General features: G+C 38.0%; 3 protein-coding genes across 8 annotated transcripts; 2 read left to right on the forward strand and 1 right to left on the reverse strand.

Annotated features, from left to right (window-relative positions):
• The first annotated feature begins 214 nt into the window (after positions 1-214).
• On the forward strand, positions 215-8,966 carry LOC309500886 (uncharacterized protein). Of its 2 annotated transcripts, none has more exons than XM_082172706.1 (4): positions 215-829; positions 1,054-1,280; positions 1,806-1,888; positions 2,328-8,966. In XM_082172706.1, the coding sequence occupies exons 2-4, from the start codon at positions 1,254-1,256 to the stop codon at positions 3,346-3,348; spliced, it is 1,131 nt and encodes a 376-aa protein (XP_082028832.1). In that variant the 5' UTR covers positions 215-829; positions 1,054-1,253; the 3' UTR covers positions 3,349-8,966. The 2 variants fall into 2 exon arrangements, with proteins under 2 accessions (XP_082028832.1, XP_082028831.1); XM_082172705.1 differs by having other exon boundaries at positions 1,211-1,280.
• On the reverse strand, positions 3,635-18,218 carry prpf4ba (pre-mRNA processing factor 4Ba). 5 transcript variants are annotated; one of them, XR_014206713.1, is made up of 17 exons: positions 17,970-18,218; positions 16,458-17,627; positions 15,888-16,028; positions 15,064-15,210; positions 14,899-14,980; positions 14,314-14,521; positions 13,217-13,290; positions 12,794-12,884; positions 12,551-12,698; positions 12,214-12,351; positions 11,970-12,123; positions 10,117-10,231; positions 9,826-9,977; positions 9,642-9,728; positions 6,934-9,234; positions 5,434-5,482; positions 3,635-3,865 (listed from the first exon to the last, which is right to left on the reverse strand). XR_014206713.1 is itself a non-coding variant. In XM_082172621.1 (15 exons), the coding sequence occupies exons 1-15, from the start codon at positions 18,071-18,073 to the stop codon at positions 9,031-9,033; spliced, it is 3,015 nt and encodes a 1,004-aa protein (XP_082028747.1). In that variant the 5' UTR covers positions 18,074-18,218; the 3' UTR covers positions 3,635-9,030. The 5 variants fall into 5 exon arrangements, 1 of the variants encoding a protein (XP_082028747.1); XR_014206712.1 differs by having other exon boundaries at positions 3,635-7,433; positions 8,420-9,234; XR_014206714.1 differs by having other exon boundaries at positions 3,635-5,482.
• A 98-nt stretch (positions 18,219-18,316) lies between these two features.
• LOC309500866 (uncharacterized protein) lies at positions 18,317-23,063 on the forward strand. Its single transcript, XM_082172655.1, has 8 exons — positions 18,317-18,569; positions 19,017-19,533; positions 19,879-20,584; positions 21,044-21,125; positions 21,496-21,720; positions 22,097-22,230; positions 22,627-22,750; positions 22,842-23,063. Exons 2-8 carry the CDS (start codon positions 19,018-19,020, stop codon positions 23,059-23,061), a joined length of 2,007 nt encoding a protein of 668 aa, XP_082028781.1. The 5' UTR covers positions 18,317-18,569; position 19,017; the 3' UTR covers positions 23,062-23,063.
• Positions 23,064-23,172: the final 109 nt, after the last annotated feature.

A 23,172-nucleotide genomic window follows, 5' to 3' on the forward strand; every position in this document is an offset into this window, starting at 1 on the left:
GAAATATAATTTCTTGTTGTTTCTTATTTCTATTCTTAATGTCTCCAAAAATGCCTAATGAACATTATTTAAGTCCATGTGTCCTCTACAGTGGACATGTATGAAATCGATATCCTGTTTCATAACAGAAAGTCATATTTTAATTAAAAAACCCATAACATTTGCTGAGATGTTGATTTATTTAAAAAATAGTCCGATTTAAATGATAATTATCAAATATTATCATATTTCCACAAATATGTGGAGTGTTAAATTTGATCACTAAATTAATGTCAGTTAGCCTACTTTTAAAGAACAAGGAAAGACAGTTTCCACAGTGAAACTTCCAAACATTTGGTATCTCTGAAAATCCCTGAATGTGCTCTTTACAAGCTCTTTACTTTATAACTGTGGCATGTATGGTGTCAGAGAAATTCACTGAAATATAATGTCCACTACAGAGGACAATAAGGGTCCCAGGAGGATTCCTGGGTCCCAGGAGGATATGAAAAAATAAAGTTAAATAGATGTAAATGAGGAAACAATCTCAATCTAATATGTAAATAGAAGAAGACATAAAAACCAATCACATTTAAGTATGCAAATATTGGCGTGGCGTCATGATGATTTACCTGCCAAGCGTTTAGAAAGTATCAGTGGGGTACTTTCTGGTTTCTTGAAAACCTTACAGAAATTATCTTAAAATCCAAAGTTTGAATGGTGTCTTCGTGGAGCATAACTGACTAGAGGACTATCTTTACTTGTCCAGTGAATTTGGCTTATGTTTCATTTTAGTGTAACCGGCGGGTCCAGAGCAGGTTTCGGGAAGATCGCACGTCACCACTTGGAGGTGAGTGCACGTCTACGATACACTTTTCATAGTTGCACTGCAGACTTGAAGGGATGTTTTAGCTAGACAACTTGTCTTTGTGCCTCTTCGTCGGAAGAGTAATATAAGGTAAGGAGTTTATTCTTATATTGGACCTAAAAGAAACAAAACCTTTGTGGAGCCTATATCGTATCATAGTCATCAACTGGAGTGTTGCAAATGACTTGTTTTTGTTTTAAACTTAGAAACTTCACTACCAACAAAAAGTTTCAATTATTAATAAACAAATATCTCTGTAAAAGATATTTCATATTACATATTACTATGGTGTCTAGAGAGGTAACTTTAGATGACATATCCTTTTTCTATTGACACTCTTGTCTGAATATTCTGTGTTCACAGGACGTCTACATTACTGTTAGTACATCAACTGGAAAGTCTGCACATGTCTGTGGTAGTGAACGCACAACAGGTATCATGATAGTGTTTCTGCTGCTTATGAAGTTACATGAGCTGCCAGTGTAACATGAGTATTATTCTGTTTATATCATTTTTGATTATTATTTTTTTTAAATAAATAAATATTGTTCAAAATGAATAACAAAAAATGTCTGGACACTATATGGTTGTCATGCTTTAAGTGGAAGATGTGGATAGTTAATGTGATGTTTGCCATCCATTAAAATTTACCTCAAGACCAACTGGTTAAAAATACTTAATAAAAGTGAAGTTAGTTTTAAAGTTTTGTGACATTCAGTAACAATTATATTTGTAAATAATTTGTATGTAAATACTTAAAAGTACACTATGTAACTTTTGGCCCTCTGGATAGTGTATAAGGGTTGGACAAAAGCATGTTTTGGAAGAAGCATTGAATGTGTATTGACTATTGACTACTTGATTATTTAAATTGAGTTAATTTTGAACAAAAAGCTTTAACTTGACTGACTGCTTTTTTTCCATGTTAAGCCATTGTATATTTAAATGCATTTTGCAGGTATCTTTAGCAGCCTGCATTTCCAATGCCTGTATGGCACAGGAACCAACCACCTGTTGCAGCCAAACAAAATCATCCCAGGTGTAAGTAGATACTGACTTCTTACTAACCCATCTGGTATTGCCAGCCAGATATACTCATCTGAGTGTTTTGGAAAATCAATCAATTCAGTAATTAGTAATGACCCGGGCAGTGGCAGTATTAATGCTATAGATTCTCTATTACCTACAGATATGTTTAACACTTTGCGTTTAAAATCTAGGTCTTAGAAAAATGAGTACCGGTATATTAGAAATGTAGATCAGGACTTGGCACAGAGGCTTGCTGTGTTTGCCAGGAATCTTAACCTTTTGTTGAACTGAATGTTGCTTTGTTTCATGCTGCAACACTAGACTGCTCACATTTTGGCAACCTGGAACTGATACTCCATGCGACAATGCTTGGATATCAATTGAAGAGGTTAAATGGCATCTAGAGAAATATTTATTTTATAATTGCTTTTGTACAAATTATTTTCTTCAGCTTGAAGCAACATCATAAAACACAGTTAAGGATGCTGTCACACAGATGGCAGAGGCTTGGTCTTCAGCCTCCAATCCTCTGGGATACACAAGAACACATTTCTGAACATAGCCCTGAGGTAGAAACCAGACCAGCACTGGAAATTCACCCCATACAGGTGAGCTGCATTGTTTCTTCTAGGGACGAAGGACCAGATGAGATCAAGACAATCAGCGATTCTCACTGTAGGAGTTGCAGTAATGAACCTCTTGAAGCAAATGCATCAAAACAGCCCTCCAGCCAGGTGTCGGTTGAGTCTGAAAACAGTGACCTCTCTGATCAAGAGAAAGACAATATCCCTGTACTAAAATGGGAAACTCCAGTAGAATTGGACCTGAGGCCAGACTCATTTGATAGAGATCTAGAATCTACAGAGACTGGAGAAGGAGAGCAAGTTTATCCTGAGGTTCTCCCATTTCCACTCAAAGACCTCGACTTTAGTCAGTTGCTATCCAGAGCGGATGATTTGGAGAGCCAGCACAACGTTTGTTTAACCGACCCTTGTCTTGCAGCTATGGCGGCACGCATGATAAAGATGGAGAAACTTCAGACTGCAACTATACAGAAAGAACAAGGAAAGGCAGTCAGATCTCGTCCAGCAACTGCTTTGGTGCGAAGCGACAATCGTCCGAGACAGGTGGAAAGCCCTTATTCTCAGACAAAACACTTGAGGACTAAAGGCAGTAATTCAATTTTAAAAGAAGTAACAAAACTCACACTTTCTTCAAGCTCTCATTTAAAGTCTATGCATCGAAATCGTCCCTCGCCAAATGCTGGGAAGGTGTGGATTAGATTTCAGCAACCACCAGCTTTACCCAAGAAGCCACACTCTGGTGAGGTCAAATTAAAGACTGATGCCCTTGTTCATGATCGTAACGTTCATTCGAGTATGTCACCAAAATGCAATAGTCCAAATAGCTTCAAGAGATGCAAACCCACAAAGAAAGGCATGCCAAAGCCTCAGAAGACTTCCTCTGAATAGACTAGTGTTCCTGTTAGGAAGACATGATATAATTATCTTGAAAGGGTTTTAAGCTTGAAGATTGACAGTGTGTTATTAACTGTGCATGTCACTGTATTTAATGTTCCAAATTAAATACAAGTTAAGCTCCATCAACAATATATGTGGCATGTTGTCAGTTACCACAGAAAATAACCTTGAATTTTCCCTCAGTTAAAAAATAAATAAAAAACAGCAGCAGAACGAACTACTACAGTGTTATCAATATATCAAAATGCTACGTAAAAATGAATTGAAACTAGATAAGTCATTTTAAAATTCACCATTTATTAATATTCAGACAATATTGGCTATATAATGTGACAAAACGAACACATTGTTTTTATTGTGCACGGATGTAGATCATTTCCCCCAAGGGTGGATGAGGAGATGAGCTCTTGAAAGGCACTTCAATAATAGAGTAGGGAAGCAGCTGGCCATCAGGATCTTTCACACACTTGGAGTCACATTGACAGTAGGGAAAACTTTAACACTTACCCTGAAAATAGAATTGAAAATGGTTAGTTGTGGTTTAAAGTAAAGGTCACTTTTGTGGGTGACATGCAAACATGCATTTCATAAAAAGGAAAAGCATTACCTTTCGGTTGATAAATTTAGAATGTGTAATACCAAATTGAAACTTATGTTTGTTGAGCCAATAATTTAATTTGTGAGGAATATATATATATATATATATATATATATATATATATATATATATATATGAAGAGTTCAGATGCAAAAGCCTCTAAGTGCCATCTGAAATTTTCTTCTAGAATGATCATTTTTATCAAGCTTGTATATTTAGGTTCAGTAAATTCACTTAAATGGCAATGAAAATTACCTATTAATTGTCATTTAAGTAAAATTTCTGAACTTAAATATACAAGCTTGATAAAAATGATCATTCTAGAAGAAAAATTCAGATGGCACTTAGAGGCTTTTGCATCTGAACTCTTCATATATATACAGACCCTTTCCAAAAAATGTGAATATCATGGAAAAGTTGATTTATTTCCATAATTCTATTCAAAACGTTAAACTTCCATAGATTCAGGGCCCACAACTTAAACGATTTCAAGTATTTAGTTGTTTATTTGTACATAATTTGGGCTTCCAGCTCATAAAACCCACGAAAACAGGATTTCAAATTTTTTTAATATTACATGAAATCACACAGTAATTACACAGTAATACCATGGTCATTGAACCAGGTTTTGGTTCTTTTGGCAGTGTGGGCAGGTGCAAATCCTTCTGGAAAATGAAGTCAGCATCTCCATAAAGCTTGTCTGCTGCATGAAGTGCTCTGAAAATGTCCTGGTAGACGGCTGCGTTGAGTGGACAGCACAGTGGACCAACACCGTGGACCAAAACCAGCCGATGACATGGCTCTCCAAACCAACACAGACTGTGGAAACTTCACACTGGACTTCAAGCATCTTGGATTGTGTGCCTCTCCATTCTTCCTCCAGAGTCTGGGACCTTGGTTTCCAAATGAGATGCAAAATTTGCTCTCATCAGAAAAGAGGACTTTGGTCCACTGTGCTTTATTAAATCCAGAGTCAACGCAGCCGTCTACCAGGACATTTTCAGAGCACTTCATGCTTCCTTCCTTTTCCAGCAGGATTTGCACCTGCCCACACTGCCAAAAGAACCAAAACCTGGTTCAATGACCATGGTATTACTGTGTAATTACTGTGTGATTTCATGTAATATTCAAATTTTTTGAAATCCTGTTCTCTAGGGTTTTATGAGCTGGAAGCCCAAATTATGTACAAATAAACAACTAAATACTTGAAACTTTTCCATGATATTCAATTTTTTTGGAAAGGGTCTGTATATGTCTCATATATATATATATATATTCAAATATAAATTGCTTATAATTTGCAAATGTAGATATAAAAGTGTTATATTGCATAAATACATTTGGATGTGGACAAATGATTTGAGAAAACTAACAACAACAGTATCTGTAACTTTGTCAAATTGTTTAAAGGCTAATACTGTAGTCAACTTAAAATCAACAGCTTAATTCTCATTAAGAGCTCTCGCTAAAACAGAAACCTTTTTCCAGATGAGATTTCCTTAAAGAGTCTTCTTTATCAGACAGCACCTACAATACAGAGAATAAATATAGCAGTATCTTGGGACATTACATAAAGCACACGTTCTTGAAATATCCTGGGGAAATACACAATTATCAGCTGCCACACAAAGTGACTAAATTAGTCAATTTAGGTCTTGGATTAAAAAAAATTCCAGGAACAAACCTCTGTGGTTCACACCGAACTAAAGTGAATGGAAGGTTTTCATGAAGCTGAATATGGACAGTTTATTCTGTGATCAGACCAATAATAATGCTGGCAGATAGAATTGATAAAAGTACAGAAAAATGTGTTATAAAATGTGATTTTATTTTAGGGCTATCAAAATTATCTTGGAATATTTGGACTAAACTTGGGTAATTACTTGTGGATGTATATATATACAGTCATGTGAAAAAGAAAGTACACCCTTTTGAATTCTATGATTTTACATATCAGGACATAAAAAAAATTATTATCTGGCCATTGGCAGGTACAGTACAACCTCAGATTAACCACCGTCATGGTTTATTTAACAAAAACTAGGCAAAAATGAAGACGCCATGTGTGACAAATAAGTGCACCCTTTACTGCTTTCATAGGAATTAAGAGGGTAAGTAGCAGTCAGGCGCTGCTAATCAAATGTCTTTGATTAATTGATCATCTACAAGCGTGACCAAATTCACCCCAAGGTCAGAACGTGCATGCAACAGGACAATGATGCCAAGGAAACCAGCAAATCTACAACAGAATGGCTGAAAAAGAAAAGAATCAAGGTGTTGTACTGGCCCAAACCTCAACCCAATTGAAATGCTGATTTCCCAACAGATGCCTACAAACCTCAATGAACTGAAGCAACGTTGTAAAGAAGAACGGGCCAAAATTCCTCCACAATGATATGAGAGACTGAAAGTCATTTAGAAAATTACTACAAGTTATTACTGCTAATGGTGGTTCTACAAGCAATTAAATCATAGGGTGTACTTAGTTTGTCACACATGGCTTCACCTTTTTGGCTTTATTTTTGTTAAATAAATAATGACACAGTGTAATATGTCGTTTAGGACACAGGTTATTTTAAGACCGGCTAATGACCAGACGATTATTTATGTCCTGATACGTAAAACCATAGAATTCAAACGGGTGTACTTTCTTTTTCACCTGACTGTATAGTATGTTTTCATTATAACATCACATTTCATTTCACATGCAATATACAAGGGTTTTAATATATGAAAATATATAGCTGCCTCTATATTTTAGAAAGGGGCCCTTATCATATTTGTGGTCCTTGACAGAAATTATCACTGTACAGATCTACAGCTCAAGCCAAAAAAGATTTTCAAAAATAAAAAAAATAATAAAAAAGAGATTTAGTGATGCTACAGATGAGATGGGAACATAAATCCCGTACGCATCAGCTCTGAACTAGCCGTTTATTTCTAATCAGAGCTTTGCTTTGTGTTGGATCTAAACATGCCTTTAGGAATGACCTGGATAAAGGGCCTTGAAGAGGTCTCGTCCCTTTGAAAGCAGAGGCAGGCAGGAGGATGATGGACAGACGTGTCTCCATTGGCCAGAGAATATACTCGAACACAAAGAAACAATGGGAGAAATAGCACAAACAGCAGTTAGTGTCGATGAAACAAAACCCACCATAAGGTTCCTAAGACGCTGAATTATGTTTTTACAGCGTTAAGATTAACTTGAAAGACAGACAACTTGTGGGAAGTATAAATTTGCGTTTTTTGCTCCACAAAACATCTTTATTTTATGTTGTTTAATGACAAATAATGTGAATTTACAATAAATTCAAATTATTCCATTTTCATGCAGGACAGACTTTGCAAAAGATAACAGGTAATTCTTCCAGCATGAGCTATACTTTATGACCGGTGTATCTTAAAGGAATTGAGATATGAATAAAGAAGCAATTACCGCTTGTAACAAGCAGATTCATAGATCAGAGCAGGAAAACCCCTGTATCAAAAGACAACATGGTCACAAACACGAGAACAGTCACAGAAAAAGACATCTAAATTGTCTACACGTAGCGAAAAACACACCAGAGTTGTACAGTAGTGCATTGGAAACCATACATATTCTCATGCATATTGAAAAGCACTCAATAGTTTATACAAAAACTATGACAAGTGTGACAACTCTGAAAAAGGTGAGGTATGTCTATCGGAGGCAGTACACTGAAGGTGCTTGGTCCATTGCAAATACTTGGATTCACTCTTACCCTCAATGTCAACCATAAACGGTGCCAACCATTTTTGAGACAGCAACTGTCAGTCTTTTCATTCATTCTGACTGTCTTGTCTCTGTGAGAAACCACAACAGAAGCTCTGTTTCAAAACCTAGTGAGCTACCTCAATGTCTATTTTAGGCAGCAGTCTGTTTTTTTTATTATTTTACACTTTTTTTAATTGAGCAATAGTATGGGGTCAGTAAATGTAAATTTTAAATGTATGCGTCCAACTGATCGAAAGTAACAGTTAAGACATTTATAAAGTTCTGAAATATTTATAATTTCAAATAAATGCTGTTCTTTTTAACTTTATATTCATCAAGAATCTAGAAAAAAGGTTTCTACAAAGAAATATTAAGCAGCACAACTGCTTTTTATTTTAAAATGTAGTAATTCACAATGTTACAGTTTTTTATTTTGATCAAATGCTTGAATGCTTATAAAAAAAAAAAAAAAAAAAAGTATTCCAACCCCAAACATTTGAATGGTAATAAATTGCATATCTATGATGCCTCACTAGGCTTTGGAACAGAGCAACAGGGAGACAAAAGGTTTTAATAGGCATCCATTTCTCAATTACTTTTTTTAAAAAGCAGAAGCCAAAAGGGCCCGATGACGCTTTATTTTGGGCTTGAAAAGAGTGCAAAATGATGCCGTTTGTTTTGGAAGGGTTAGCTTACCTTCAGTGTACCAATAGAGGTGTACAACCTGCCTTTACAGAGGAGGCTTTCCCTGCAGACCAGGTCAAGCAGGACCCAAGACCTCAGATTCAGCAGAAACACACCTAGGGCAAGGGGCATGCCGGGCCTGCACGCCAGGTTGCGTTCTCACTCTCACACCTAAGGGAGGGTGGATATAGACAGCATTTATGCTGGCCTGACTCATGTCACACTCTAAACAGTCCTTGGTGGTTGAGTAATATTTGGTTTACATCAAATTCTAGAATTATACAAAATATAAGGTGTGCAAACTTAGCACAAAGATGGATATTCTTACATTCTGAACCTTGATCGTAATATCAAATATATCTGGCAATATCATTTTAGCTGCTACAAGAAGCTGTGTATGAAGCATGAAATCGGAACAATATAGATTATCTTGAAAGAATTTACTCTTTACATTTGATGGGGTGCATTGTAGGTCATCTAAAATAATAATAAAAAAATAATCAAAGTAAATATTGAGTTTGTCCTGCGCTAAAAACTACTATGAATCAGAAATGAAAATAAAATAGCATGGCAATAAAATATGCAAATGTCTTTTGTTGTCTGAGTCATATCTGCAGATACAAAACCATCACGAGTCTCTGAGGTATGCTGCTGATCATATCCTCTCCTGGATGAAAGGATGCTGTAATGCCTGGTTGATGGTGATCCGCTTGGCAGGGTCCAGCATCAGGATCTGGTCCAACATATCTTTGAGCTGAAATACCTTCTTTCGCTGGTCCTCTGGTAGTGCCTGGCGACCCACCATGTCAATCGACAGGTCCTTAGTTGGGTTAATGGTGCTCATGATCGTGATCTTTTCCTGCACAATTAATTGGAATTAAAACTGAATTCACAAAATGGCTTAGTGAGATTATCAAATTGAAAAGGCTACAATTTAATTAAATAATAATAATAATAATAATATGCACTGTGTTTTTCAGAGTAAAGCGCAGTCATTTTCCTTTACACTCAGGCAGATGCTCCACACACACTCGTCTCTGCATATAATATGCATTTGTGAGCATAACATGTGCCAACCATCTTGCCAAAATTCAAATTAGAAGTGCTTATAAATGGTATGTTGTCAACAAAATGGAAGCTAAAATAATAATAAAAAAAACTTTCAGTAAAATTGCAAGATGATTTTTTTCCCCCCAAATCATGAAGCCCTAGTTATTAGGTCAAAAACAAAACAAAATGAACGTGAATGGAATATATAACACTTACCCTCTCAGTGACCTTATCAACCTCAGTGTACAAAAAGTTCAAGTTTTGGTCAAAGTGCTGGTCCTTGAACAAACCCTTCCTGATCATCTGTGAATATTAAATAATATTTTGGTCAGTTTTTAGTATGTTTGGTTCAAATTTTCCTTAATTCCTAATATTATATGTACTGTAAATGAATTCTTACTTTATTAGGCAATTTTCCTTTCAGGTCCATGGCAAGTTTTAGCATGTGGTTATTTGTCTTTCCAGGAAAAAGGATTTTTCCGGTGTAAAGCTCATATAGAGTACAGCCTACAGACCACATATCGATTCCATAATCGTATGAATTTCCAATTACTGCAAAAAGAGGAAGAAAAACGCTTTAAAACTCTAAAAAAACAGATTCACATTCAATGCACTAAGATGGTTTAATTTCATTTAAGTTTGTTTTAATTAGGTACAGTTGCTTTCTTAGTTCAATTCACAGCACACTTACCGATCTCAGGTGCCCTGTAGAAACGGCTGACCAGATATGGTGTTATGTCATTGTCAGAAACGTGAGACGCTGAGCCAAAGTCACACAACTTGAGGATGGTCTTGGATTCGTTCACCTTCAGGGAGAGTCAAATACATTCATCTTATAAGGCAGAAATGAAAGCTAGAGTCCAATATTTACAGAAAGAGAATGTGACTAGGGGTCGACCGATTAATCGGTCGGACGATTAATCGGCCGATTTTATGCATTTTTTAACATAATCGGCATCGGCCAATATCCAGTATATCAAGCCGATTATTAGGCGGGCGCATCTGTGGGCAGCCTAGTGTTGTTGTTGTTGTTGTTGTTGTTGTTGTTGTGGAACACGTGTTCGACGCACACTGCGCCTAGAGTCATTCTCCAGCAGAGTGAGCAGACCTCATCCAGTGCCTAAGGAAGGAGCTAAGTTCCTTGGAGAAAACTCCTTTATATTTAATTAAAACCTTTTGATATGTTACTGCCAACTTCGAGAAAAAATATGAATAGGCGACATGACGTTCGGCTACTTTGGATATTGATAGCGTAGTTGAGGTTGCATTAGCACAGCAGAAGGGTTGCTATCATGTCACAATAAGTAAGCAAGAATTTTGCAATTACAGACAGAGAATCTGATACTTTCATTTGTTCTGTTTTGTGTGTCTTATATTTGAGAGGGTTGTCACTCAATGCAGAGAAATAAGTAATAAAAAAGTGGCCATAGGTTAGTGAAGGACTGGCTTTGCTTTGCTAGCGTCGTCGCTAGGGTTGGGTAGCTACAGACAGACCCGGTGCTAATACGGCACTGGTGCCTTAACAACCGTTATTTACCGGACCGAATATCAATGCGTATTTCTGTGCTTCATTTCGGTGCTACTGTTATGCCTGTGCTTCTCTTGGATGCTCTGAAAACGGACGTTAGAAACGTGACGCTAGTCAGCAGTTAACTTTAGCATAACGTTACTGTTAGCTAGTAGCTGGATTAAACACGGTTAAAATGCTGGCCAAACAGTGTAATGTGTGACTGTTTCACTGTAGACTAGGGGTGGAACATGTATTCGTATTGAACCGAAACGGTACGGGCGTCACGGTTCGGTGTATAAATTTACACGGAGGTAAATAAATATAAAATGGTATAAAAATAAATCAAACTCGCGTGCAAATTAATTCATGTAATGCGGAACTACTGTTAGATACGCGGGTTCTTTGGGGACACCTAATCTGTAGCTCCGCCTTAGCTCTGAAGCAGGCTGCGATGTAAAGATTGCAATGCTGGAATATGGTGTGTGTGTGTGGGAGAGAGAGAGGGAGACTCGGGAGAGGGAGAGGGGCGCGGGCGCGATCGAAAAGTCGCGTGTGTTTAAAGTCGCAAAGTGTTTACTTATATATGTGTGTGTGTGTGTGTGTGTGTGTGAGGCGCGGATGCGATCGAACAGTGGAAACATAAAAACATACTCCGTCATTTTGTTTACAAGACATCATTCAAACTGCAAAGTGTTTAAGTTACTGTTAATTAAAATTTTAAGGAAAACAAATATATTAATCTGAAATGTAGCAAATACATTTTCAATTCATTCAGGTACAATTACCAAACACATCTCAAGGTCACAACAAGTGCAGATTGGTCAAGTGTTCAATAAATGTTTTTGTTGAGAAATCTTGTCTATCTTAAGTAATTATTTGTGTTATATTTTATCTTTCAAATAGAGGTTAAAAACAAGCACATAATCGGCCAAAATAAATCGGCAGCATTAATCGGCCATCGGCCGACCCGGATTTCAAAAGATCGGCATCGGCCTGAAAAAAACCATATCGGTCGACCTCTAAATGTGACCCACCAGAATGTTGTCAGGTTTGATGTCAGCATGCAGAATGTAGCAGCGTTTGAGGAGTTTGAGGGCCAGGAAAAGCTGCTGGCTGTACGAGCGCACAGCCTTGATGTGAAGCCCAACGTCCTTGCCATACTTCCTCAACACCTCCCGCAGGTTCATGCTAAAGCAAGAAAACAAGAGAGTTGCTTTAATAAAAGAACTCAAGCTGCCTTGATAGATTCACATGCATAGATTCTTGTTGACTATGTACCTGAGTGGTTCGAACACCAGACACAGATGTTGCTTGTGATAAAAGTGTCTAAATAGCCGCAAGCAGTGGAACTTATCATCTGCATCGGCGTCGTTCAGTTTTTTCAGAAACTCCAACTCTTTGAGGCCCGTCTTTTGCCTGTGGGACAAACCAAGGGCTTCGGTCACATGAAGACCAAATCCACATCTACTCTAAATCTAATTTCTTGTCTAAATAAATCTTTACAACACAATTAGACATATCAAATCGCAATGTATGGTGTTGGTTAAGAAATCCAACTGTACCAGACAGAAATGTTTAAAGGCTAAGCATTCAGCTTTTAAGGGAAGCGTCTTACATCATCTCATTGTTGCGTATTATTTTCACTGCCACTTCCTGATTGGCTCGGGGCAAGTCTCTGGCTCGGATAACATTACTAAAGACACCCTGTCCAGTGTAGCCATACACCCCGTACCGTTTGTCCAACACCTCGCCAATGTTCACACCTGAATACATTAAAAGAACAATCACGTTTTTGATTTTCTCTTTTAAGATGGATTCTACAGATTTAAATACAGCATTTGCTACAAGACAAACTCACGGTAATAGCCCTCTGCATCTGTCCAGTTATCTCTCAGACTTGGGTTCTCCTTAAAGTCCTTTCCAATGCCTGCGGCTCGTAACCTGGCACTCTGCGGAGAGAGATTAGATGTGGAATTGTCAGTCAACACAACTGAATTCAGAGAGTTGATTAAAACGTTCATTCATGAATGAGTGACTGACACCGTAAGAGACCATTTCAAAGTCTGAGAGGCCTCGAGATCCAGTGAGCACCACAGAGTCAGATTACCCACTTCAAAAAAAAAAAAGCTTTGAACAAAGTTTCCAGAACAGAAACAACAGCTTGCACAGGACTATGCAACTCTACCTGTAGAGATCCCCTTACATGGACAAATTCAATCAAATTCTGGGGCTTGCAAAGCCACTGACCTATACAACGGAAAGCAGGAACTTGGCTACTCACGTCAAAGTAAGCAGCGAACATGTCATCTGACTCTGTGAACATATCAGGGGCTGCTGGCTTTTTCAGATTAGCACCTAAAGAAAAAGAACAATGATGCAATGAAAAGAACGTAGAATCTCTAATAATGTATCAGACCACCTTGCATTACATTAGAGTGAATGTTTCATGTCTCATATTTTAATGACCATTTTCTCTTCTTTCTAAACAACTAATATGAGAGCCGTTTTGGACTTTATACTGAAGACTTTGATAAAATCGCGCTGCGCGCAAGGCAGCATGGGGAAACCCAGGCTGGCTTCAATATATATCTAATGAGTGATTATAATCAAGGTATTAATCAATATATTTCCTTCTAAATATCACGAGTTGAATGACTTCTCTAGGCTTGTGAGATTTTACTTTGTTATAGAAGTTACCAGTGTGATTGCTGAAATGTTCTTTTCATGTATTCTTTAAAGGAACACACCGACTTTTTGGGACTTTAGCTTATTCACCGTATCCCCCAGAGTTAGATAAGTCCCTACATACCCTTCTCATCTCGGTGCGTGCCGTAACTCTGTCTGACGCATCCACCGCTAGCCTAGCTTAGCACAATACTAGAGGTAAACGGCTCCATCTAGCATACTGCTCCCAATAAGTGACAAAATAACACCAACATTTTCCTATTTACATGTTGTGATTTGTATAGTCACAGTGTGTACAAATAACAAGGTCACATGAGACACAGCCATCTTCTAACCGTATACATACTGGGAACTATATTCTCAGAAGGCAAAGCACTGCTACTTGGGTGGAGTGATTTGCTCGCAGCACCTGAGAAGCCCCGTGGTGAGGAGCAGAGAGTTCGCTCAGACTTGGAGTAAATCACTCCACAGAAGTAGCAATCCATTCAGTATTTTATTTAATTCTAAGGCAATATTTTTTGTTTATAATGAAAATAATGGACTAAACCACTGATTTGACTGAAGTCTTTATCTCAAATGATTATACATCATTTTAAACGTTTGTCAATCAATATCAACTTCTTTGTTGTGTAAAACATTAAGTGGAAAGGACATCTACATGTTTAATTAAAGGTTATTTTGCAGATGACATACCTGTTTTTTCTTGAGAGACTAGACTATGCTTCGCCTTCACATTATCCTCAAATGTGTCCAGGTTCTCTTGCTCATAGGCTTTGACATCAGCAGCCACACGCTCAAGGATGTCATCAGGTGACGGCGACCGGCTGCGAGTGCTACTCTGAGGACTGCCGTGATCTGAGAGTCCTGACATGTTACTGTCCTCATTCTCAGGCTTATATTTCTGTACAGGACATATTACAAATACAATCACATTATATACTACAAATGTTTGGAGTCGGTAAGATATATAAAAAAAAAAACTGTTTTCTATTTTAATACATGAATGAAACCTGTGATGGAAAAACTGAAAAAAACAGACACACACACGGAGTGGTGGGCAATTGGGGGTTAGGTGCCTTGCTCAGGGGCACCTCAGTCATCTCCTGCCAATATTGAGAATTGAACCAACAACCTTCGGCTTACCAGTCTGACTCTCTAACCATTAAGTCACGGCTGAAGGGAAATTTCTCTCCCCTCCAAAAAATCTTATTGACCCCAAACATTAGTGTATGTCTAAAACAAAGTAAAAGCCATAGCATAAATTAAAAATATTCTGACCTGCATGATGGCCAAGCGCTGAAGCCTCCTCTGCTCTATCAAAGCCTCCTCGTCCTCTTCATCAACGTCATAATCCTCAATCCTAGACACAGATTGAAGAATTCGTTTTTAAACCAAATATGATCAACAACATTGAAGCAAAACATAATTTTCCTTAATACTCACACTTCATCATCTGAGTCCTCCTGCTCAGCCTTCATTCCTTCAGACAGACTGCCCTTAAACATGTCCTCTCTTTCCCTGCTCCTTCTCCTCCGCCTATCCTGTGATCCTGAACGCATCTGCTGTCTGCGCTCCATCCTGTCACGCTCCCTAGATCCACACAGTATTAATGCAGTTTTAATGCTACTGAGAGATTAAAAAGGGCATTTCAGAAAGAAACACACAACTTTGGGGCTTAATCACAGTAGGGGTAAATCATCTGCTTTACACATTCTGTGTAAAACTAATCCATTTGAATCGAGCGGTTTAGTCCAGATTTTCTGAAGAGACTTGATCCCCTTTATATGATGAACAGATTTAATTTAGGCTTTTATTCACATATAAACATTAATCAGCAAACATACAACAGAAGCTCAACCGAACCTGCTTGATGCACGAGAACAAACCTCTTGAGGAAGCTCAAACGTGCTGTGTAACATATAATGAACCTAATTTTGGTTCAAACGAACAAGCTTTAGCTTCCATTTACCACAACTGATGTCTGAGTTTATGAGTGTTTATATATATTTTATGTGAATAAAATCTGTTTATCATATAAAGCAATCGTGTCTCTTCAGAATTTTTTTTAATAAACCGCTCAATTCATATGGATTCGTTTTATGATCTCTTATGAACTTTTTGAAGCGTCAAAGTGGTAGTTGTGTAGCTGTCAATGGAGGGACAGAAAGCTCTCCGATTTTCAGCTCACCAAAATTTGTAAGCCTCTTGGATAGCTGTATCCTCGAAATGAGGAGTTGCAGATTTAAAAGCTACAGTACACCAGTCACCTGTATCTGAAAGGAGACCTGCTGCTTCGTCTTCTGGGAGAACGGGACCTTCGTCTGAGAGGCGAGTGGTTTAACCTTCGTCTGGAGCTCAGACAAGGACTCTCCTCTCTATGGCCCCCTACCTCATCACGAGATCGCATCCTGTGAGTACAACAAAAAAGTATGAAAACGAGTACAAAAAATTAAATAAAATATTTTTGGGTAACAAGGAACATTCATATAAACAATATTAGTAATAATAACAATGTGTTTATAAACTAATATATATAATTTATGAATATTTTTATTATTATTTAAATACTATTACAGTATTTATTCATTACCTTTTCATTTATATTAATATTTTTTATCATCTAATATTTAGATTTGATTTTATTGCAAATTTTTAATTAACAAAAAAATATTTTTAATAGTTATAGATTTAGTTTTATTAAACAATAACAACACTGATTGAATACAGATGCCATTACAAAAAATGTATGGTGGAATTCTAGCCAGCTTGAAAAGTTAGAGCAATGACAATCGTTTCTATCAAAGATTTAAATGAACAGAGCAAGAAAGAAAAATAACCTGTCATTGGGGAGTCTCTGACGCTCTTCTTCTCTCCGTCTCCGCTCAACCGACCAAGATCGCCCTCTCCTTGGAGGAGATCTGTTTTGGCATGAAGATCTATCCGGTCTGGATGCCCGGTCTGTGCTCTGCACAACAGGGAAGCGTTCCGGTGAGCGGAGGCCCCTGGGACGCACAGACGGGCTGTGCTGTTCTGGATCTTGTTTTCTGCTAGGAGATCGATTCTCTTTTCCTGATGAGGCTTCTTTTAAGGGTGCCTTTTCTGATTTCTTGTCTCTCTCCCTGTCAGCTTCTAGCAAGTTGGTGTTTCTTTCTTTAGATCTAGATTTGCTCCTTCTCGCTGAGGATCTGTGGTCTACAATTTGCTCTTCGGGTCGTGTAGCTGATTTTTTGTTGGTTGATGGCAATCCCTTGGACTTCACAGGAGATTTGGACCTCTGACCACCGTCTTTAGATCTCTCAATGCTTAGGGATCGTCTCTGCTCCCTCGCCTGGCTGGGACCACTAGGCCTCTCACAGATATTAACATCTAACTCAGCCTTACTAACTCTAATTTCTGATTTATGAGCCTGGACTGACATCTCATCAGACGTGCTTCTGCCTTCCAGCAGAGAATAAAAATGGTCATCATCTATGCAATCCTGTCGAGATCTTTCAGCATGTCCCTTAGCCATTACATAGTCATTGAGATCTTGTCTCTGTTGTTCACCATTTTGCACAGCCTCCTGGACCTCGCCATCCTCCTCTGAATCGGAGTTATAACCCTGTAATATCAGTCCCATACCTGATTGCACAGCCCCTTCCATTAGCTCATTATCAAGCTCTGCTTGAATCATGGCCCTCTGTTTCTCCAGATCCTCCAGAGCAGCAAGGTCATCAAATCTGGATCGCTTTGGAGAGATGACAGTACCTTCATAGCCAGCAGAACAGTTTTTATCATCATGGAATGAGTCTCTGTGTTTCCGCTTATTTTTGTGTTTGTACTTGTGTTTGTGGTCCTTCTCATCTGGTGAGGGATATTTATGTTTTCTGTGCTTGCTTCGATGTTTGTGTTTCTTTCTCTTGTGTCTTTCCACCCTAGCGAAGTCCATGTTATTTGCTTTTCTAGCTCCATCTTCACCGGATACATGTTCATTTTCATCCACGCTGTCAGAGCTCTCCATATCATCCCTGGAAAAGAGTAGAGAATAGTACTATGATATTAATCTACTTTCCAACAAGCACAACAAAGATATAGCCTGGTTTTCTAGGATGTATTATGATAAATGTCTAAAATTAGAAGGTATTCAAGACTAATGTTTCATTGTTGTTGGTTTAAACGTTAAAGTATATAGAAAAACACAGCTGGTTTACGTCGACCAGAGACGGACAGAAGTGTTAACAGATATTGACTAAAAACTGCATGTCAGACCAGTTGTACGGAAACGTTTTCATTTTCAATACATATAACTTTTATTTAAATATCTAAATACCAAAATAATGCGATATAAAGTCCGTAATGGTGTAACTTACACATAATCCGTCGCTATTGTTTTGGCTAATGCGTCCGTGTTCGCCATCTTGATATATCCTGCTGTGCTGAGTGAGTTGTTTGAAAAAAAAAAGAGTCGATTCATAATTCAGTCTGGCTTTGATACCATCTATAACTTTAAAATAAACAATCAACTTGTCTTCCAAATTTTAATTTAAAAGGGTTTTAACATTTTCCTCTCACTATACATTATAAAGTGGCTATCCGCAAAGGGAAATTTTAACTGAACTGACTGAATCACTGAATCGACACACTAATCGGTTAAGTTCATTGGGTCATTCTTTACCAAACACCGCATGCGCAGTGTGTATTAAACGCTGACGAACGAAGGGATCTTAGAAAATGTCTTGTCTACGAACAGTTGTCATCGATTTAGTGTTCACTATTTTGCCTACACACTTAAAATAGTTGTATATTAGTGTCGAGCACGAAAACAACGTTTAATTTTGTCAGTACAGAGAAAAATATGGCAAATGTCACATTCTATGCTGTGGATTGTAATTACGCCGTGGTCCCTAAACCGCAGGTTTGCTTCCGCAGCACAAGCTACGTCATTTAAAGAAACCACTCTTTTGATGCAGGTACGTACATAATTTACACATCCTTTACACATATAACCGGACACTTTATTAGGTACACCTGTTCGCAAATATCTAATCAGAACCTTTTAAATTAATATTTGGAAGACAGTTTGATTGTTTATTTTGAAGTTAGTAGTAACGTTACTGGTATCACAGTCAGACTGTGAATCTACTATCTTCGTCAAACAATTCAGCACAGCTGGATCTTTCAAAAATAACAGAAACATCAGAATGGGAGAAAGGTAATTTAAGTGATGTTGAACGGGAAAATTAAAGACCTGTTTCTATTTGTCACTCTCACTTGGTGCAATAATTTGGCCACAACCACGAATTAAGCATCTTCATCTTCATTTAACATTAATTAACAATAAATATTTCGTACTTAGGATCATTTACATGACCGTATAATGACTAACTGATCTATTTTCCTCATCTAATGTTTCCTAGAATGGGTGGGTTTAAAGATGAATATCAAGATGTTCAACCAGTAACCCTTCGAATTGCAGAAGAAAATGTCACTTCCAGTCTCTACTGCAGCTCAGCCGAAGGCATTGAAGCTCATGTGTCCTCTTTAGTGGAAGCTTTCTTAGTTGAAGTATACCGATGTAGAGTCTGTCAATTTACCAGCAACCAAAAAGCCAAGATTAGCCATCATGTCATGGAAAGACATGATCCAGTGTCCCCATGCCCCCATCTGCCATGTCTGGAGAAAGAGGATGAGGAGAGTTTGGGCGTAGGAATGAGGGTTGTTGATGAAGATGAGGTCAACCATAACAGCTCTCCATACGACCTAGAGAGCGACCTCCATTCTGGCTCAAAAAGCAACGAGGATCAGATGGACATGGAGCGTATGTCTTTCCTCCTCCCGATGTACGGCATGTTTCAAAACATCAGCCCACGGTCATGTGACATTGGCCTGGGCTCCAACTCTGATGGCAACTTGCATGTGGCACAAACTTGTGAGGTGACTATAAAGATTCCTGCCATGATAGTCCATCCAAAAATTTAAATTCTGTCATAATTTACTCACCCTCATGTTGTTCCAAACCTGTGTGATGGACTTTCTTCTGTGGAACATAAAAGAAGATCCTTTTAAGGATATTGGTAACCAAACAGTTTCAGTTCAATGGGAACCAAAACGGTTTGGTTACCAACATTCTTCAAAATATCTTCATGTTCCACATAAGAAAGTCATACAGGTTTGGAACAAGAAGTAAATTATGACAGAATTCACATTTTAGGGTGGACTATTCCTTTAATTTAGTTTGAAATATTAGAGAATTTACTTGTAAACTTTTGTTTTTTGAAGGTGAGCACACTCTTTGAGGAGGGTAGGCATGATGAGGACAGCGAGGAGGAAACTGTGTTTCAGCTAGAGGATACTGGCACAGATCTGGCTGTTCCTTTGAACAGTGGAATGGACACAGAAGTTCAGGATGAGGAAATGGCCCAGTCGGCTCATCTCATGACTCTTGGGTTGTGCAGAATCTCAAGCACTAAGTGTCCACCTCAGTCTGCAAATTCAACAAAAAGCCTATCCCATCCAGAAGGTGAGCAGGATGCTGGAGATCCCTGCATGGATGCTGAAATGCAGAAGCCGTCTGAGGAGGAGGATGGCGGATTGGCCTGTATCCTCTGCCAGACAGTTGCATCCAGTCGTAGCATGCTAGAGGTGCACCTAAAATGCCATAGTGGAGACCAAGGCTTCAGATGCCCTCGCTGCGGTTGCGAATCAGAGGAGTGGGTTGATATGGAGCAACACTGGAGGGGACATGGAAAAAGAAAAGGCTCAAAGAGGCATAAATGTAGTATTTGCCCCAGGACATTTAGGAGAGCTGATTCTTGTGAAGCACATGAAGAAAGGCATAATCAGCGACATCACTGTCGATCTGAGTCTGGAGGGTTGGTGCAGTGTTCTCTGTGCCTGGAATGGTGTCACTCAGGGAAGGAGTGGGAAATACACCAACAATGTCATTTTCAAGAAGGATTTAAATGCTTACACTGTGATTTCAAAGGTACAAATTATTTACTGTATGCTATATACAGGTGTGACAAGCTATATGTTGGAGTGCACATTTTGAAAGACTTGACCCCAGTATAAGAATTGTAAGTTTTGAAATAACTAGTATTTTGTTAATATGTGTATTGGCAGGATGTACAGATCAAAATCTTTGCTGAATTGATGGGCTAGATTTAACCTAAAACTTGGTTGTGATCCAAAGCATAATCACAATAGCAGTGTTTGTTCTTTTTAACTTGCGTTATAATATTTATTTTATCCAGACCCGTAACATTCAATTAGAAATTTCGTTTTAATTAAATATTGGATAAAGTCTTTTTTGTCTCAGACACCTAAAATCATAAACTTTAAAATGTTTAATAATTTGAAACATTTCATAGCTCTTTTCTTTGTCTTGCTCTGTATTTCTGTTGAGTTTTGCTGTTTCTTATATCTTTTTTAATTTATTTTTTAGAGAAGTCATGGAAGAAAACCCTGAAGCATATTCACACTCAACACAAACAGGCTGATCAAGAAAAACAGATTTCTCACAGTATGTAAGTATCTTGTGTTATCATCGGGTAGAAATAAAAATGTATAAAATATTAATCTCATCCTTAATCTTTATTAAATATTTGTTAAAAATATTAACCTCATCCTTAATCTTTATTAAGTAAACCCCAAATTAATGAAAAGAAAATCATACAAATTCATTGGTTAACAAGACTGGGAACCCTGAAGAACATTCGGCTCTTGAAACTTATGGAATCCTGAAATTTACAGAAACAAGTGTGTCCGTAGATTTAATATATTCAAAAATGATTGTGGACGACAGGGGTCTTGGAGCCAAAAAGGTTGAGAACCACTGCTTTAAAGAGTATTTGGTGAGACTGTCAGACTGCTGAAACCGACTTTGCCTGTACTCAGAGAAAACCAGCAACTTAACTCATCCACCAAATACCCAGAATGCCTCAGAGGAATGAAGCCAGAGTCATGGTCCCAGGTTAGGAAGAAGAGGTTGAAAACCATGGTTGCAGGAAGGGAAAAGAGCAAAGAAGGAGGAAAGGACAGAGTGGTTCAACTGAAGGGTGAGACATCTGTTGGACTCACTGTTTCCAGACGTAAAGAGTTCTGCTGCAACCTCTGTGACAAGTACGAGAATCATTTCTTTCCTTGCTATATTATCTTGACAAAGAGACTGTTATTGAAGTGTAGCATCTTAATGTGGTCGTATATTATTATAGTGCAGACACTACTGTTCAAAGGATTGTTATTATGTGACAAATAAAAGGTTCAAAGAACAGCATTTATTTGAAATGGAAATCTTTTGTAACATTATAAATGTCAAATTTTTGATCAATTTAATGTGTCCTTGCTTGAATAAAAGTATGAATAAAATCTTAAATAAGATAAATAAAATAAAAAAGTTATATCTAGAATAATCATGCTTAACATGCCTTTCCTTTTCTTTTGCGATAACTTTTGATTGTCAGTTTTCTACAATTTACCTCTGTCTATCTCTTTACAGGAAGTTTTCTACCAAGTTGACCATGCGGCGTCACATGGGCATTCATCAAGGAGATAAGCCATTTAAGTGCCCACACTGCCACTACTGCACTCGTCTCAAAGCCTCACTCAAACAGCACCTCCGCGTCCACACAGGTGCAGTTTCAAGCACATTATAGATATCATCTTTTAATATTAAACTCTTCTTTTTATATATATATATATATATATATATATGAATCTTGCAGTGGCAATAGATCATTGTTTTCGGAATGATAGTATTAGTGACGCATCTTGTCCATCTCTCCTTTATTATTCCTGGTAACTAAACAGAAATTATTATTATCAGAGCCAGGCCATTAAATGACTTTCCCACGCTACTTTAATTAGAAATGGAGCAAATATATGGAGAAACACGGCTCATGGTGACATGCAGAGATTTAAAGCTTAATGGAATTCCTTTCAAAAGACTGGTTCTCATAGAACAGTTGCCATGACATTGCACTGCCTGAGTGTGAGAATTCTCGTGATTTGTTTTTCTTTTTGCTTTAGGTGAGAAGCCATACAAGTGTTCGCAGTGTTCCTATGCTTCTATTGACAGAAGCTCTCTGCGCCGACACTCAAGGACGCACACACAAGAAAAGCCTTACTGCTGCCAGTACTGTCCATACAGCAGGTACATGCACTCGCCTGTCATAAAGACGACAGACTACACTTATTTCATACAACATCTCTAGCTAAGAATAGTCCTCTGCGTTTTGCTTCAGCATCCAGAAGAAGAGCTTAGACCTCCATTCACGGCGTCATCACACAGGAGAGTCATTCCCTTGTCACCTGTGCCAGTATTCCACACCAGACCGCCAGCTGCTGGTGCGACACATGAGGAAACATCACAGTGCCGAACAAACCACCGCACTGGGGCAGAGGAACAGCTCTGGTTCTGGCTCCCAAACCGCACCTTCTCAAAGAGCACGGACATCCAAGTGATATTTATGATTTGTAAATAAAATGTGTTTTTTTATATATATATTTTTAAATCCTTTGCCTTGGGAGTTTTCTCTTTCCAGTCACTTATTTTATTCCAGTCACTTATTTTAT

Source organism: Leuciscus leuciscus (genome assembly GCF_965113295.1).
Source record: "Leuciscus leuciscus genome assembly, chromosome: 6".
NCBI lineage: Eukaryota > Metazoa > Chordata > Actinopteri > Cypriniformes > Leuciscidae > Leuciscus > Leuciscus leuciscus.

Bases quoted from the DNA above. Each gene is read 5' to 3' on its own strand.
- LOC309500886 (XM_082172706.1), top strand. From the start codon at position 1,254: ATGTCTGTGGTAGTGAACGCACAACAG. The intron at 1,281-1,805 runs GTATCATGATAG...TGCATTTTGCAG, and splicing joins TGGTAGTGAACGCACAACAG to GTATCTTTAGCAGCCTGCAT. The intron at 1,889-2,327 runs GTAAGTAGATAC...TATTTTCTTCAG, and splicing joins CAAACAAAATCATCCCAGGT to CTTGAAGCAACATCATAAAA.
- prpf4ba (XM_082172621.1), bottom strand. From the start codon at position 18,073: ATGAATCGACTCTTTTTTTTTTCAAACAACTCACTCAGCACAGCAGGA. The intron at 15,211-15,887 runs GTGACTGGTGTA...GTGTGGATCTAG, and splicing joins AGGTCTCCTTTCAGATACAG to GGAGCGTGACAGGATGGAGC. The intron at 9,978-10,116 runs GTAAGTGTGCTG...CTCTTTTTGCAG, and splicing joins CTACAGGGCACCTGAGATCG to TAATTGGAAATTCATACGAT.
- LOC309500866 (XM_082172655.1), top strand. From the start codon at position 19,018: ATGGGTGGGTTTAAAGATGAATATCAAGATGTTCAACCAGTAACCCTT. The intron at 20,585-21,043 runs GTACAAATTATT...TTTATTTTTTAG, and splicing joins CTTACACTGTGATTTCAAAG to AGAAGTCATGGAAGAAAACC. The intron at 22,751-22,841 runs GTACATGCACTC...GTTTTGCTTCAG, and splicing joins CAGTACTGTCCATACAGCAG to CATCCAGAAGAAGAGCTTAG.